At 38.5% G+C, this 17,205-nt stretch overlaps 1 protein-coding gene across 1 annotated transcript; it reads right to left on the bottom strand.

Moving 5' to 3' along the window:
• Nucleotides 1-1,990: 1,990 nt before the first annotated feature.
• Nucleotides 1,991-2,689, bottom strand: LOC143554200 (uncharacterized). Its single transcript, XM_077044027.1, has one exon. The coding sequence runs from the start codon at nt 2,687-2,689 to the stop codon at nt 1,991-1,993; it is 699 nt and encodes a 232-aa protein (XP_076900142.1).
• Nucleotides 2,690-17,205: the final 14,516 nt, after the last annotated feature.

Below are 17,205 nucleotides of genomic sequence, written 5' to 3'. Positions count from 1 at the left end.
TTCCGTTTGATTTTGTAAACCCATTTACAAGAAACCGGTTTAACGTCCTTCGGTTTGGGAACTAATTCCCATGTTTCATTATTTGTCAAGGCTGTTACTTCTTCATTCATAGCTGTAATCCACTCGACTTTTATACGAGCTTGGTCGTAGCATTCTGGTTCACATTCGTCATCTTCAACCTCTGCCAGGTATGCAACATACTTAGGATTCGGTCTTTTTGATCTAGTTGATCTCCTCAGATCCGTTTCTTCACATGTACTTGTATTTTCTGTTGGTTGAATGTATACGCTAGTTTGCCATGGTTGTTGTCGCTCATCATTCCCTTGATCTTCATTATCGTCTTCTACAACTATTGTCTCGTTCTCGTCTAAATTCAATATCACATTAGACGACTTCACGGATTCCTTTAAATGATCGGAATCAGGCAAAGCTTCTTGATTAGTAGACCACCACGAAGAGTTTTCATCGAATAAAACATGGCGGAATACGTAACACTTATTTGTGTTCGGATCGCAACATCTCCATCCTTTTCTCTCTGGGTCATACCCAACAAAGATGCAACGAATGGCTTTCTTCTCCATCTTATGTCTAAGGTGGTTTGGAATAAACACATAACATACGCACCCGAATACCCGCAAATGGCTTGTGTTTGGTTTAATCCTAAACAACTTTTCACATGGTGATTCATAGTCTTGTTCCTGAGGTGGCAGCCAAATAATTACATACGCAGCAGTTCTCATTGCTTCAGCCCAAAAACGGCCCGGGACGTTTTTCACACGCACCATACTTCTACATGTTTCGCCAAGGTGCCTATTCTTCCTCTCGGAAACCCCGTTTTGCTCCGGTGTATTAGAACACGTAAGCTGCCTACGTATCTTATGAGCTTTTAGATATTACTAAACTCGGTGGCCATATATTCCCCACCGTTGTCTGATCGGAGGCATTGTATCACTCGACCTATTGTTTTCTCAGCTTCGTTTTTGAAAATTTTGAATTTTTCGAACACCTCTGATTTCTCTTTCATGAAATCGACCCATAGATAACGCAAATAATCGTCTATGAAAGTCACCATGAACCGCATACCTTTCATTGAGGCTTGTTTTACTGGTCCGAAGACGTCGAAGTGGACCAACTCAAGAGGTTCTTTGGCTTTAAATTTTGAGCTCTCGAACGGTTGTCGGCGCGCCTTGCCATATTGACAACCGGCACATACAACCTCCTTGTTTACTTATACTTGCGGTAAACCGAGGACCAGCTTCTTTTTCATCATCACTTCAAGCCTATTATAACCGACGTGACTTAATCGCGCGTGCCATAAGTCTGCAGTATGGTTCTGTTTTGTCTTCTCAACGTAGGCTTCTTCAGCTGATAACACATATACGGTTTCGTTCTTCTTTCCTTGTAAGATTGGTATTGAGGTGGTTTCAAACTTGTCATAAATCTTCACGTCATTTGGCCTGAAGAGAACGTACTTACCCGAGGCTGTTACTTGTGGCACAGAGAATAAGTTTTTCTTCATGCCGGGTACATGATATACATCGTTTAGCATGAACTCCCTCTTCTCCTTGTCAATCGGAAATCTCACATCCCCCACATGTGTTATCGAATGCCAGGAGTTATCGGCGATCACGACTACCCGATTCCCTTTGTACTTTGATGGATTGTGAAGCTTACCTTTCTCTCCGGTCATGTGATTAGAGCATCCGGAGTCAACTATCCACTCGTTTAGTTGGTTCGAACATGCCTCGGTTGTTGCTGTTAACGCTATCGGGTCAAGCATTTGTGCAACGTTTGCCTCAACATCCCATGGTTGTTCTTCTTGGACTGTTGCTGTGTTTCCTTCATCTCTTGGTTGCTTACAATCTTTTGTCATATGGCCTTTTATACCACAGTTATGACATCTCCAAGGAAATCCTTTAACATACTTACCTTTCTTTTCTCCTCGTTGATCCGGTTTGAACCCTTCCTTTGGCTTTCTTTCAGCTTCGTGTCACCTTGGGTTCTCATATTTTTTCGAGTACCCTCCTTTCGGTTTGTAGTGGCCTTTGCCTTTCCTTTTCTCGGCATACATGGCTTCTTCTTCGGTCTTCACGGTTGCGCCACTCATCTGTTTTACAAGAGCTTCTTGGCTTGCAAGTAGGTTTCCAAACTCATTGAGGGTCGGTTGAGTTTGCCATCCTTGCAACGCCGCGACAAAGCTATGGTATTCCGACTTTAGACCGTGAACGATAATTCTCTTCATTCTTGATTCGCCAATCGCTCCTTGTGGATCTAATTCCCCGATCTCTCGGCACAAACTTTTCACTTTGTGGAAGTACTGGGGAATAGTTATATCCCGTTGAGCTATAGAGAGCAACTCGTTTTCTAGCAATTGTAGCTTCGCATCATTCCGTTTAGAGAACAACGCGACTAGTATGTCCCATGCCGCTTTAGGCGTTTCTGCCTCTCGTATGTGTTCAAGAATCTCTTCTTCAACTGTTGTCTTCAAGACGAACAACGATTTCCCCACCTTGATTCTCCAATTATTTATCGCCCCATTGGTGTCGATTCTTGGTAGTGTCGTGTCTCCTCCGTTTACAACCTCCCACAAGTCTTGACCTTGCAAATACGATTGGATGCAAGTCGACCATGTTTTGTAGTTCTGGTTGTTGAGTTTCTTCACGCCTCCTCCCGCTTGGAAATCGGCCATGGGTTGGCTCTTGATACCACTTGTTACGTTTTCAAGTGTTGAATCAAGCAACTATGAACACCGAGAATTTTGTACACAACTTGTGTACGACTCTTTTCTGGTTTATTAACTCAAAAATAAACAATACAATAAAATAACTAAACTAAAGTGGCTTTTATAGCCAAACAAAACTTGCACTCTACGGTTCCTAATTTGACTCCAACACAAATACTAAAACATATTCAAACTCAAACTAATATTATTAACTAATATTATCTTCCTTCTTTGTAGCATTCTGCCAACCATTTTTCTTGTTCCCCAAGTGTTGTATATTTTAACAGTATTGGTTACATACTTACATTATATGTTGTCAACACTGTTCTGAGTGACCGAGATCTGGAAGAAAATGCGCGTGCAACTGGTAGTACGGAAACGGAGAACACATACCAGGGTATTAGCTGTTGGAATAATTCAAAGCATATTCGTTGGGCATAGTGGAGTCAAAGCATTGTTACTACAAGAATATAATTGTTCGATAGGATAACATTTTGTGGAAGACAGGTAGTCGAGAATAGCAAGAATATTATTTATCTAATACTTATTTTTAAACCGGAAAAAGTTTATCGAGTCGGCTCTTTCACAGCAAGACGTCCATGTTTACAATATAAATAGATCAATTGACATGTAGAAAACATAATGATTATATTCAGGCATTTGGTACTTAGTATTGGTATTGTACCGATAGAGATTCGGTATAGTATTTGGTACCCGCCTTTCAGAATTTCGGTATCGGTATTTCTAGTACGATAGCAACACAGTTAGAGATGACATATTGTGACGGATACGGGTACTGTGCTGATTGATTCGTACGCATTCAGTACCCACGATTTGAGAAATTTGGTATAGGTATTTTATGTAGTTGGGCCGGTTAGGTACCAAATTATATTCCATAACAATGAAGCAACCAAATTATTCATTTGAATTTCGTGTTATCTTAGAAGATTTCACAGACAAATAAATTAATTGATCGATTTTAAAAATAAGAGAGATCATTATATTTGAATGCAAGTTTAATGTTTTGAAAAGGGAAACACAATCAATCACAACGACTTAAGGCTAAAGATAAGTAGATAAGCTAGGAGAATAAGTTTTGAATGCCAATAAATTGCATATAAAACCATACACAAATATAAAGTTCTCTCGTCTAAATTCGACTGTCGTATTCTCGTGCATTAACATCAACTATTTGGAGGTACGTTTCTAACCAAAACTTGACATGTAGTCTCCCATAAGACTCACTTGGTTTACGTGGTTAAGCTAGGGAAGATTGGTTCGATTTTCCCATTAAGTAATTTATTGTTTTTTATATGTGTATACATAAAATTAATTAAACTTTCTCTCGATTACCTTTTATTATTTTGATGGTGTGTTTAGGATCCGAAACACGCGATCTTTGAACGTGACTCGTCCGACTCTTTCTTATTAGTTGAAATAAAAAGAACAGTACATAAACAAAAGGAAAATAAACCCTATTTATACTAGATATAAATCTTGCCATGCAAGGCATTCTAAACCTATTCTATTACGGAAAACAAATTTGAACTAAAAACAAACTCAAACATAAACTAATCTAGTTAGCCAAATTTTCCTTTTAGCCCTCAATCTTTATAGCCTTTAATGATCTCCTCCTAAACCACCCCTTGAGACCAAACCGTACCACCCTCGAGTTCTATAACTTAGTCGGCTTCGTAGTCGGTGTTGGATATATTTTCACACTCCCTCTCAACACCTACTTTTCCCATACTCAACTTTGATTGAAACTCCACCAACTTTGGCTTAGACAACCCTTTAGTTAAGACATTAGCAACTTGTAACTTTGTGTCAATATACTTTAGATCTATCTCGCCGTTCAAAGCCTTTTCTCGGATAAAATGGTAATGCACCTCAATATGCTTAGTTCGCGCATGGAATGTAGGATTTTCGGCTAACTTAGTTGCTGAAATATTATCACATATTAGCTTAACCTTGTACTCAACTTTCTGATTCATGTCGCCCAACAATCGCTTTAGCCATACAAGTTCTTGAGCTGCGACCGCAGCAGCTCGGTACTCGGTTTCAGTGGTTGATAGAGACACGGTCGTTTGTCTCTTACTACACCATGATACCGGGCTACCACCGATACAAAATACGTACCCGGTAGTCGATTGCCTTTCGTTTGGATCGCCGGCGTAATCGGCATCACAGAAACCTTTGAGCTCGATCCTCGCCTCTCTCTTAAACTCTATTCCATAATTAAATGTATTCTTTACATACCGTAGAACGCGTCTTGCTGCATACATATGCGGCTTTCTTGGTTCTTGCATAAAACGACTTAAAACTCCTACCGAGAATGCAAGATCGGGCCTCGTTAAAGTTAGGTAAATCAAACTCCCTACAAGTCGGCGATATTTTTTTGCATCTTCCAACTTGGCTCCTTCATCAACATATAGTTTCATGTTGGTATCTGTTGGTGTACACGCCGGTTTCGAGTCCGTCATCTCGAACCGAAATAACAACTCAGTTGCATATTTCTTTTGATGTAATAATAGCCCACTGTCTCTGTATTCAACTTCTAGGCCTAAGAAATGGCTCAATCCGCCAAGGTCTTTGATTTTAAATCGAACACTCATATTCGACTTAATTTGTTCGACTTCTTCTTTCCAATATCCGGTTATAATAAGGTCGTCTACATAAATTAAGACTATACCAGTTTGCTTCCCATTCTTTTTCACAAATAAACTCGCATCGGATGGCGTGCTCGTGTACCCGTTATATTCCAAGAATTCTCTTATTTTCCCATACCAAGCACGTGGGGACTGCTTTAACCTATATAGCGCTTTCTTCAGCTTACAAACGTAACCGAGATTTGCTTTCTCCTCGAACCCAATTGGCTGATCCATATATATTGTGTGACCCAAATCGCCATAAAGAAAGGCGTTATTCACATCCATTTGGTTTAGTTTCCAACCTTTACTTGCAGCTATAGCCAAGATCACACGAACGGTTGACAACTTTGCTACGGGACTAAACGTTTCATCATAGTCCAGCCCATATTCCTGAGAGAATCCGCGAGCTACTAAACGGGCCTTATAGCGGTCAATGCTTCCGTCCGCCTTTCGCTTCAGTTTATAAACCCATTTACACGAAACGGGCTTTACGCCATCTGGCTTTGGTACTAAATCCCACGTTTCGTTAGCTCGTAAAGCATCAATTTCTTGCTTCATGGATGCAACCCATTCAGGTTTACTGTTCGCTTCAGAAAAACTAGTCGGTTCTACAATTTTCTCTTCAATTATTGCAGCGTTTGCATACCTGGGATTAGGTTTCCGCACTCGACCAGATTTGCGGGTTTCTAGAGGCTGCTGTTCAGATTCGGTTTCAGCTCCGGACTCGATTACCGGATCTAGTTCGACTGTTTCATCTTCGGTGTGTTCAAACATATTTAATTTGACTCGGTTAGCTTCAAGTTCTTCCTTTATCAAATCAGAATCCGGAAGAGATTCTTGATTTACAGACCACCAAGAGGATCTTTCATCGAACACTACGTGTCGTGAAACATAACATCTACCGTTGTTCGGGTCACAACATTCCAACCCTTTCGCTGCGAGTCGTATCCAACAAAATATGCAGCGTACAGCTTTTTTCTCGAGTTTATGTCTTAAATGACCTGGCACGAAGACATAACAAACACATCCAAAAGTTTTAAAATAACTTACACTTGGTTTAGCTTTAAACAATAGCTCATAAGGCGTCACATAATCCAACCCTTGTTGCGGTAGTCGGTTAATTATGTAAGCTGCTGTTGCCATTGACTCGGCCCAAAACCAACCCGATACATTCTTGTCGTGAGACATACTTCTACACACTTCAGCCAAATGACGATTTTTACGCTCCGACACGCCGTTCTGTTGCGGGGTATTTGAACATGTTAATTGCCGACCTATGTTACAGTCTTTGAGATACTTATCGAACTCTTTCGAAGTATATTCACCCCCGTTATCGGACCGCAACATCTTGATTTTTAACTCGGTAACTCTTTCGGCTTCTTGTTTGAATTCTTTAAATTTAATTAAAGCTTCATCTTTAGTCTTCATAAACGCCACCCACACATATCGTGAGTAGTCATCAATAAAGGTAATCATAAACACCATCCCGCCTAACGACTTTTGTTTTACCGGTCCAAAGACGTCCGTGTGGACTAACTGGAGAAGACCAGTGGTCTTTTGCTTTGATCTTTCAAACTCTTGTTCATGGGCTTTTCCAAATTGACAGCTTGCGCACACAACATTATTTGATAGTTCTAAATTAGGCAAACCTTTTACTATTGCTCTCTTTGCCATCAAACTGAGTTTGTCGTATGCAACGTGACCAAGGCGAAGATGCCAAAGGTCAGTACTACTTTGATTACGGGTTTTGTGAACATACGCGGCTTCAGCAGACAACACATAAACCGTATCCTTCCTCTTACCTTGAAGAATCGGGACCGATTTTGTTTCGAACTTGTCGAATACCTTAACATCGTTCGGTCCGAATAAAACGTATTTTCCCGTCTCGGTTAACAGGGGAACCGACATGAGACTTTTCTTCATCCCAGGAACATGATAAACACTTTCGAGAGTCATCCCATCTTCTCTTCCACCAGTCGGAAACACGACGTTTCCTATGCTCGAAATTTTGTGTTTAGAGTTATCAGCTAGCACCACAACTCGGCTGCCATTATACTCCCGTGTACCCGATAGCTTTGTTTTGTCACCGGTTAGGTGATTTGAGCAGCCCGAGTCCACAATCCAGTCATCCAATCTATTCGCCTTTGTTTCTATTGAAACAGTAAGTGCTTGTACTTCATTCTGGACACTTTCTTCTTCATGGACAGCATGCGCCTCGTCATCCTATGTTGTTTCTTCCGTCTCTACAGAATTTCCTTCGTCTTGTTTTGGTGCTCGACAATCTTTCGCCATGTGCCCTTTTCGGTTGCAATTGTGGCACGGATACGGGAACTTTTTGAACCCTTTATTCGGCCCATTATAGTCCGAATTCCCTTCTTTGTCGTGATTCTTTTTCTTCTCCCATTTACCTTGTTTGTTTTTATCCTTACTCCACTTGTTATTGTTATGATTGAAGCGGTTATGTCGAGGTTTCTCTTTTGACTTCTCGACATACAAAGCCTCGGTATCGCTCTTGATTGACGTTCCCGCCAGTTGTTTGGCCAAAGCCTCCTGTCCAGCCAACAAGTTCTCGAACTCGATCAGGGTAGGCTGGTTTTCCCAACCTTGTATGGCAGCCACGAAACTTCTATACTCCGGTCGAAGACCGTGTATAATTATTCTTTTCATTCGACCCTCGTCGATTCTTGATTGGGCATCAAGATCTCCGATCTCCCGACATAGATTCTTAATCTTTCGAAAGTACTGGGCTATTGGTAAATCTCCTTGAGGTGTTGACATCAATTCCCCTTCAAGGAGTTGGAGACGTGCATCATTCTTCTTTTAGAATAACGCCGTAAGAGTATCCCACGCTTGTTTCGGTGAATCGAGATCTTGAATGTGATCAAGGATCTCTTCTTCAACAGAGGTTTTGATATAAAACATGGCGCGTCCGGCCTTTACCTGCCACTTTCCGACTGCGCCGTTTATATCGTTCGCCGGTTGCCTTGTCTCGTTACCATTCACGACTTGCCATAGATCCTGGCCTTGTAAATATGACTTAATACAAGTTACCCAGGTCTTGTAGTTCGTTTGGTTCAACTTCTTGATACCACCGATGACTTGAAACTCAGCCATGTTGTCTGGTTCTTTGTCTTCTTCTTGGTAAACTGGTGATCGGATTCTGGCTTCCTTCGATCACGCACTATTCCCTGGCCCCAAGAATCGTTTGATGCTCTGATACCAGTTGTTAACCTGGATACTAGTTGTTAACCTGGATATCACGAGACACACCGAAACACGCGATCTTTGAACGTGACTCGTCCGACTCTTTCTTATTAGTTGAAATAAAAAGAACAGTACATAAACAAAAGGAAAATAAACCCTATTTATACTAGATATAAATCTTGCCATGCAAGGCATTCTAAACCTATTCTATTACGGAAAACAAATTTGAACTACAAACAAACTCAAACATAAATTAATCTAGTTAGCCAAATTTTCCTTTTAGCCCTCAATCTTTATAGCCTTTAATGATCTCCTCCTAAACCACCCCTTGAGACCAAACCGTACCACCCTCGATTTCTATAACTTAGTCGGCTTCGTAGTCGGTGTTGGATATATTTTCACAAAAATGAAACTGTGGTTGTTGAAATATCTGACGAGCAAGACCTTAAGGTATTTGTTAGAGAGGCACGTAAAGTTCAAACGTCTCATGGACCGGTTACATTGTATGTTGTCGAGCCTGGTCCGAATGGTAAACATGCTATTTAAAGCTTGACCCTCGAAGATTTGTCATCTTTTTTTATGTTTTGCATTGGTAATTTAATTTTTAGTGACGCCATGTCTTGCATCGTTTGTTAGTAAACTATGTTTTGAGAATTTATATTTAGTTTTTAAATTTAATTGATTCTGTTGTTTATCAAGTGATCACAAACTAAATAATTTGAATTTTGAAAATATGATCCGAATGGTAAACATGCTATTTAAAGCTTAATCTTGATAGACTTGTCATCGTTTTTTTATGTTTTGCATTGGTAAGTTAATTTTCAACGACGCCGTCTCGCATCGTTCGTTAATAAACTATGTTTTGAGAATTTATCTTTAGTTTTTAAATTTAATTGACTGTGTTGTTTATCAAGTGATCACAAACTAAATAATTTGAATTTTGAAAATATGCATATTAGTTGTTAGAAACTATATAAACACGACACCTAAACTGTGATATAAAATGCAATGAACAATAAAAAAAATTCGAATACATAGTGATTCTTTGTTGAAATATCACAATAAAACTAAGTTAAAATATCACAAAATAACTAAAACACTCTTTTTGGTAGCATCACTAACTATAAAACAAGAACAATGTGTAGACATTTGTATACACGTCAGGTTAGCAAGTTCTACCTTTTCGGAATAAGGATTGCCGGAGCACTACGGGTTATCCTGACAGCTGATGGCAATGGCATATATCCAAGTCGTTCAATCTTGTTAAAGTTTTGTGTAGTTCATGTGTTGGTTGCATACCAAGGACAAGTTGTAACAGTTTTATTTTCCGCTACTATTTTTATAATTCAAGGTTTTAGAACTATTTATGCATGTGTCAACTCAACATATGAAACTCACTAGGACATTTAGAACGTAAATCACCAATAAACCGAATTCGAAAAAGCTTATTCAATCTTATTCGAATTTAAATTAAATTCATTCATTTTTCAAATTTCCCCATTCGAATGATCTGAAAAGCTTATTCAAGCTTATTCATTTATTTTTTACCTGAAATGCTGAATAAGCAGACCCATAAATACTCATATGTACACTTAGTTCAAGGTATACACCAACGCCCTTAAGTAAAGACTGGGCGGCACCTTTATGGCTTTATCCATTTCCATCGGTTATGTTAAATGAATGGTCATAAAGCATTAAACATCCATTAAACGCATGCTTATTTCCCATATAATAAAACCGTTTAGAAATCCTCCATCAACGAAGAAAATGCTTATAAAACCATACACTAGTATGAAACATCCCGGCGTAATTCCACTGTCACAACATTTACATCAATTTTTTGGTGGTATATATGTTTCTAAAGTTAAATAGTTACTTATTTACCATACTTGTGAAGTTGTAAACACAAATACATACTCGTAATAAGATCTAATCTATTACTATTATTTAATTCAACTTATTTTTATTTCTTTTGTTCAGGATAATGGCATCATATGACAACAAAGTTAGGATTATCGCTTGTACCGGAGGTTCGTGGGAGACAGATAATGAGGGTTCGACGTATAAGCCGTTAGGGTTAGCGAGACGTCTCTTACAGTTGCCACTGAACTTAACATTTACTGGGTTAAAATCCAAGGTGGCAAACAAGTTTAGGTTATCCATAAGGAGTGAATTTAGAATGACTTGCCAATTTCCGGTTTCACTTCTCACGAAAATGTGACTCTTATGGTTGTAGACATAGGGGACAACGAGGATGTTGAAGTATTAGTGGATACGGCTCTAAAGACGACAAATGGATTCATTACTTTGTATGTTGTCGAGTCTGTTTCAAGTGCACACATAAGTGAAGGCTATGCAGTTACTACTTACTAGTCATGTTGTTTGTTTCTAGAAATATGAAATATTACACGGTATTGAAAGCCAAGTAAGTAAGGGTAGTGTTAAATGGTGAAATTTTTTACTGAATGAGAAATTCAAATTGCATTGAAAATGTGTTCAGTTATATGATATTTGCTAGGTGTGAACGAATAACTATTGACCATGAAAAAGCTTTATACAAGTACAATAATCAATATTAAGATCTTGTTCTAGGGTATCAGCCATCTAAAAGATGTCACCTTTTTCGGGTAGGAAAACACGCACAAGAAGTTGTTCATTATTGTATATGGGGTCACCGTATATATTAGTTATAAGCTTGCTCAATTTTTTTTTATAGCTGCTTCATTAAAATTTAACTCAATATGCTCCAATAAACCCGTATCAATATAGCTTTGCCTCCGCGTATTCTGTTTTGTTCTTGGTGTTAATTTTGGGATGAAATGATGGCAAAACAAGTCTTTTCGTGTCAAATATGTTTGAGACGGCACACACGGCTCAATTAATTAATTTAAATGTCGTGTCTATAACACAGTTTTAACTTTTAAGTTAATGTATACCAATAAGGAGAAATAAAGTTTAACCTACTAATTTCAATTATTTAAAAAAAACACAAAGTGTTTTTTCTTTTAGTAGCGATCTCCAATTTTTTTTTTTTTTTGTGAACGGCCAAAAAATCTTTCAAATGGGCTACCGGTTAACTTCATCACATCGGTCTCCATTTTATTTCTAATGTTGTTAAACAAGTTATAAACGACGCACATAACACAAATATTAATCATAAATACGACTCATTTAAATTTTTTATATGTAATGTCTATAATACAAATTTAAGTTTCATGTACCACCAATAAAGAAGTGATTGAGGCTTTTACTAATTTCAACTACCTAAAGAAAGTTTTATAGTGTTTTTTTTTTTTGTAGAACATGCTTAATCATGTGTTCAATTGACAAGTGATGAATACTAGTTTAATTTAGAGGTGTGCCTACTCGGCTCAGTCTCCATTTCTAAAGATGAAAAAAACGTATTTTAAAAAAGCAACACAATAATTAAAAAAAAAAAAGAAATTACGTGCATTATACACCAACATCCAATCCATCAACTCAAAGTAAAGATTTGCACTCTTTCCGAGTAGATTTGCACCCTTTTCAAACAATAGACCTTTTTAATACCTCCAACGGGAAAAAAAATGCATATAAAACCATGAGCTCCAAGACCATCTGCATCAGTTAATTTGAGGTTTTTTTTTCTACTAAATTTACGTTACTCATATTTGCACATTGTTGTAAGTCAGATCTATAATAACTAAAACTTTTGTTTATTTCAGGAAGATGGCATCACATGACAACAGTGACAGTGTTAAGGTGATGGTTAGTACGGTAAAGGGGCTGGTGAAGGTTAAGGGGTCTTTGCAGCATCGACCGGTGGTGACTGGTACCATGGAGTTGCTTCCAAATATAACATATTCTGAGTTGCAGTCTAATTTGTTTTGACTGTTTAGTTTGTGAATTTACGTTTTGTGTTGCAAATTTAATAATGATATGGGATAAAATTAGTCAGTTTAATATAAAATTTTAATGTATTTACATAGTTAGGTATACTTTAATTAATTGCTTTATATACTTTTGTTTATGGGATTTCAAATAATATATACTTGGAGACCTATAAAACAGGATCGAACATTTTAGTCTTGGTTCAACTTTTTTTAAGGGTGAGAATATATTAAAAGAGTTTACTATTTCTTAAGGTAAGTTTGTCACTATCTTCCAAAATGCAATTCATACATTTTCCTAATAATCATCATTAACGATTATATATATTCGCCGGGCACCACAAGTCGTATTTCCATCCTAATTGCTAACGCCACCGTAGAAGTTCTTCACCGTCGACACTGAAATATTGCTGGCTCCTCCAATAGAAAAAAAAAGGTTCTAAAAAGTAAAAACCTGTTCTTTCTACCAGAAATGCAATCTCCAATTATTCGTAAGTTGTCATACTATATTGCATTCAATTTAATCGTTTCACTTTATTAATTGTTTAAGAAACTTCTCACGTCTTAAATCTATAATTCAATCGGATGACATTATTGTTAAGCTTCTTGCAAATTAACATGTGTTGTATGATTTTTATGGGCTGTTTGGTGAGATTTTCAAACTTTTTTATTTGATTTTTGAAATGTAAAACCACTTTTGAAAAATTCTGTTTTGAAGCTTTTGAAGGAATTTTGTCAAACACATCTTGTTTTTCAAAAATCAAATAAATAATATTTAAAAGGTCACCCAAACTGTTTCACAGTGATATCAAGAATACAAAAGGATTCTATTGATTGATTGTTATATTTTTGATACATACAATGGAAAAATAAAGGTGAATAAATAATGAAGAGACCATGCTAAACAAGGAATGCATCAAGCTGTAAAACAGGCTGTTAATTAGCTAGAAATGTTCGGTTGTAATTGTCTCTAAAATGGGAAATGATGTCAAAGCTGATCCCACTAATTTCTCCAATCAAAGTTTTCCTTTTTTTCTTTTTCTAACACTCCCCCTCAAGTTGAGTAGTGGGATCTCCGATACTCAACTTGACTAGACAATTGTTGAAGGTTCTCCCGTTAACTGCCTTTGTTAATATATCTGCAAGTTGGTCTTCTGATCGAACAAATGGCAACTCTACTATTCCTGCTTCAAGCTTTTCCTTAATAAAGTGTCTATCAACTTCCACATGCTTGGTCCGATCATGTTGGACAGGGTTCTCTGAGATTTGGACTGAAGCTTTATTATCACACATGATCTTGCTAGTCTCAGTGGGAGGAAAACCAATCTCAGTTAAGAGCTTAAGGATCCATAACACTTCTGCCAGGCTTCGTGCTATCCCTCTAAATTCAGCTTCAGCACTTGAAAGGGCTACAACCTTTTGTTTCTTACTTCTCCATGTAACAAGATTCCCACCGACTAGAGTAAAATAGCCTGATGTTGATCTCCGATCCCCTTTATCTCCTGCCCAGTCTGCATTCGTATATGCTTGGATCTTTAGATGTTTGTTTGACTTAAAGAGGACTCCATGGCCTGGAGTTCCTTTAAGGTATCTGATAATTCTCCATACTGCTTCCATGTGGGTTTTTTGTGGTTGGTGCATAAACTGACTAACTACCCCAACTGCATAGGCTATATCCGGACGGGTGTGTGAGAAGTATATTAATTTTCCCACTAACCGTTGATAGGTTTCTTTGTCTGCTAATTCGGCTCCTTCAATCATATGAAGACTATGATTTACCATCATTGGAGTATCTGAGGGTTTGCAATCAATCATTCCTGTTTCTGCTAGAAGATCCAGAACATATTTTTTCTGACTGATGAAGATTCCTTGTTTAGATCTCAGTACCTCAATTCCAAGAAAGTACTTGAGTCTTCCCAAGTCCTTCATTTCAAATTCGTTAAACAAGTTCTTCTTTAGGCTTGACATTTCTTCCTCATCATTCCCTGTAATGATCATGTCATCAACATATATAATCAAACAGGTCACATGCTTACCTCTTCGTTTAAGAAAGAGAGTATGATCAGAGTTGCTTTGATGGAACCCATATTTCTTCATTGCTAGGGTAAATCTACCAAACCAAGCTCGAGGAGATTGCTTTAGCCCATACAAAGATCGTTTTAATTTGCATACTTCCTTGGCTTTGAAGTCGTTTGTGAAACCGGGTGGAGCTTCCATATAAACTTCTTCCTTTAGTTCTCCATGAAGAAAGGCATTTTTTACATCGAATTGGTGAAGTGGCCATCCTTCATTAGCGGCTATTGAAAAAAGAACCCTAATAGTATCAATTTTTGCCACCGGAGAAAAGGTCTCGGAATAATCAACTCCGTATGTCTGGGTGTATCCTTTAGCAACTAGCCGTGCCTTGTATCTTTCAATGGTTCCATCGGGTTTATGCTTGATTGTGAAGACCCAACGACATCCCACAGGCCTTTTTTCGGGTGGAAGAATACACTTCTCCCATGTGTCATTTTTCATCAATGCTTCCATTTCTGCATCCATTGCATCTTTCCAATATTTGGATTCCAAGGCTTGTTCAACAGTTACTGGAATTCTTTCTGCGTACATAGATGAATTAAAGGCTTTAGCTTCATCAGTTAAATTTCCTTTAGCTATGTTCGCCATTGGAAACTGAGAACTTCTTGACTGTTTTTCTGGAGAATATCGTTTTGGAGGAACCCCTCTGTTAACCCTTGGTGGTAGAACATATCTTTCAGCTGCCTCTGGAATATATTCTGTTTCTTCTTCTTGTAATGGTTCGGTTGTTGTCTCATCATCAACATGTTCGGTTGCTGTCTCATCATCAACATTTTCGTGAGATTCAGTATTATATTCATGGGTTTGAGAATTACTTACCCCATATGTGGACGCCAGGTTGGAAGGATTTTGTTCTGTGGCACTGATTGGGAGTTGTGTTTGAGAACTTGGTGACTCATCTTGGAAACTGTGATTTACTTCTTCTGATGATGGTATCCATTCTAGCCAACTTAGTGCGTCATCATGCTCCTTCTCCCCCTGACCACGGTGTTGGGAGTTGTAAAAGAATTCTGTTTCAAGGAAGTCACAATGCATGGTAGTGTATGTGTGACGTTTCGTTGGATTGTAACATCGGTATCCTTGCTGATTGACTCCATACCCCACAAATACACATTTCTCGGCACACGGATCGAGTTTATCCCGATCAGTTTTGGGTATGTGGACAAAGACAGAGCAACCAAAGACTCGTGGTTTTAGAGTAAGAGCGGGTGGGATTTTAGTAAAAGTTGATAAAGCTTGAAGTGGAGTTTTCATATTAATGGCTTTGGTTGGCAGTCGGTTGACCAGATAAGTGGCTGTCGCAACAGCTTCAGGCCAAAAAGGCTTAGGAACATGAGATTCGAATAGGATAGCACGAGTTATTTCAAGGAGGATTCGATTTTTTCTCTCGACAACACCATTTTGTTCGGGGGTGTGTGAGCAGGAAGTTTGGTGAATTATTCCTTTTGTCTGGCAAAATTGTTTTAAGGAGGTGTTAACAAATTCACCGCCGTTATCGGATCGTAGAATCTGGATGTTTTGTTTGAATTGAGTTTGGATCATTGCATAAAACTCTTTGAATTTATCAAAGACCTCAGATTTATGTTTTAAAAAATAAACCCATGTCATTCGAGTACAATCATCAACAAAGAGAAGGAAAAAACGAAAGCCTTGCCCTCCAAGGACCTTTGCGGGGCCCCACACATCAGAATGTATCAATGAAAAAGGTAAATCGACTCTTGTGTTACTAGGTTTAAAGCTATGTCTGTGGCTTTTGGCCGATACACATGCTTCACAATTCAACATTTTATTGGAAGGAAAAAGTTTCGGAAATAATAAATGTAAATAACCAATAGACGGGTGCCCCAACCTTCTGTGCCATAACCAAGCTTCCCTATCAATAGTCCCATGAGCTAGCATCACAGTACCTTGTTGAGTCACTTCATCCACATAGTACAATCCTTGTCTTTCAGTGCCACGCCCAATAATTACTCCCGTCCTGATGTCCTGTAAGATGCAAAACGTTGGGTGCATTAGAACCGTACAATTTAGTTCCTTTGTCACATGACTGATTGAAAGCAGTTTATGTGACAAAGATGGAACAAAAAGACAATTGGATAGCTTTAAAGTTGGTGAAATTTTGATGGTTCCCCCTGCTTTAACACGAACTATCCCCCCGTTGGCAACTTGAATATGATCTTTTCGAGGTTTTGTCATTGACACAATGTCCGATAATTCAAACGTCATAGTGTCGGTTGCGCCACAATCAAATATCCATGACTTATTATTACTTCCATATCTTTCTGCCATGTTAGCTTTCAGACTCAAAGGTTTTATTTTTTGACATTTTCTTTTTATTATGTGAATCCCCTTTATTTTTTTCAAAGGAGACGTGAGGGGTGTGTTGTATTATTTCAAGGACTTCAAAGGGAAAAAACTTAGGGTTCAAAATTGAAAGGTCTGAGGTTACATCCTCATCCCCTTCGTTACCTATGTCGTCACCCAGGCCTAAATTAGCGGCCGTCATTCCCGCAAAACCCCCTTCACGACTGGATGTGGTTCGATCGCTGCTACAAGTTCTTTTGCTACCGCCGCCGCCGCCACTGCTGGTAGCTTCCGAGTTGCCCATGGCGGTGGCCGCCTTTGCCCCATCTTTTACCCCTTTCTTGTGGCCATCGTTCCACCATTCCGGGTACCCGACAAG

This window comes from Bidens hawaiensis, unplaced genomic scaffold (assembly GCF_021521415.1).
Source record: "Bidens hawaiensis isolate Kalapana, Puna unplaced genomic scaffold, B.hawaiensis_p1.1 tig00017565_1, whole genome shotgun sequence".
Taxonomy (NCBI): domain Eukaryota; kingdom Viridiplantae; phylum Streptophyta; class Magnoliopsida; order Asterales; family Asteraceae; genus Bidens; species Bidens hawaiensis.
This window is presented reverse-complemented; position numbering and strand designations above follow the sequence as displayed.

Coding starts and splice junctions, on each gene's coding strand:
- LOC143554200 (XM_077044027.1), bottom strand. CDS start 2,689: ATGGCCGATTTCCAAGCGGGAGGAGGCGTGAAGAAACTCAACAACCAG.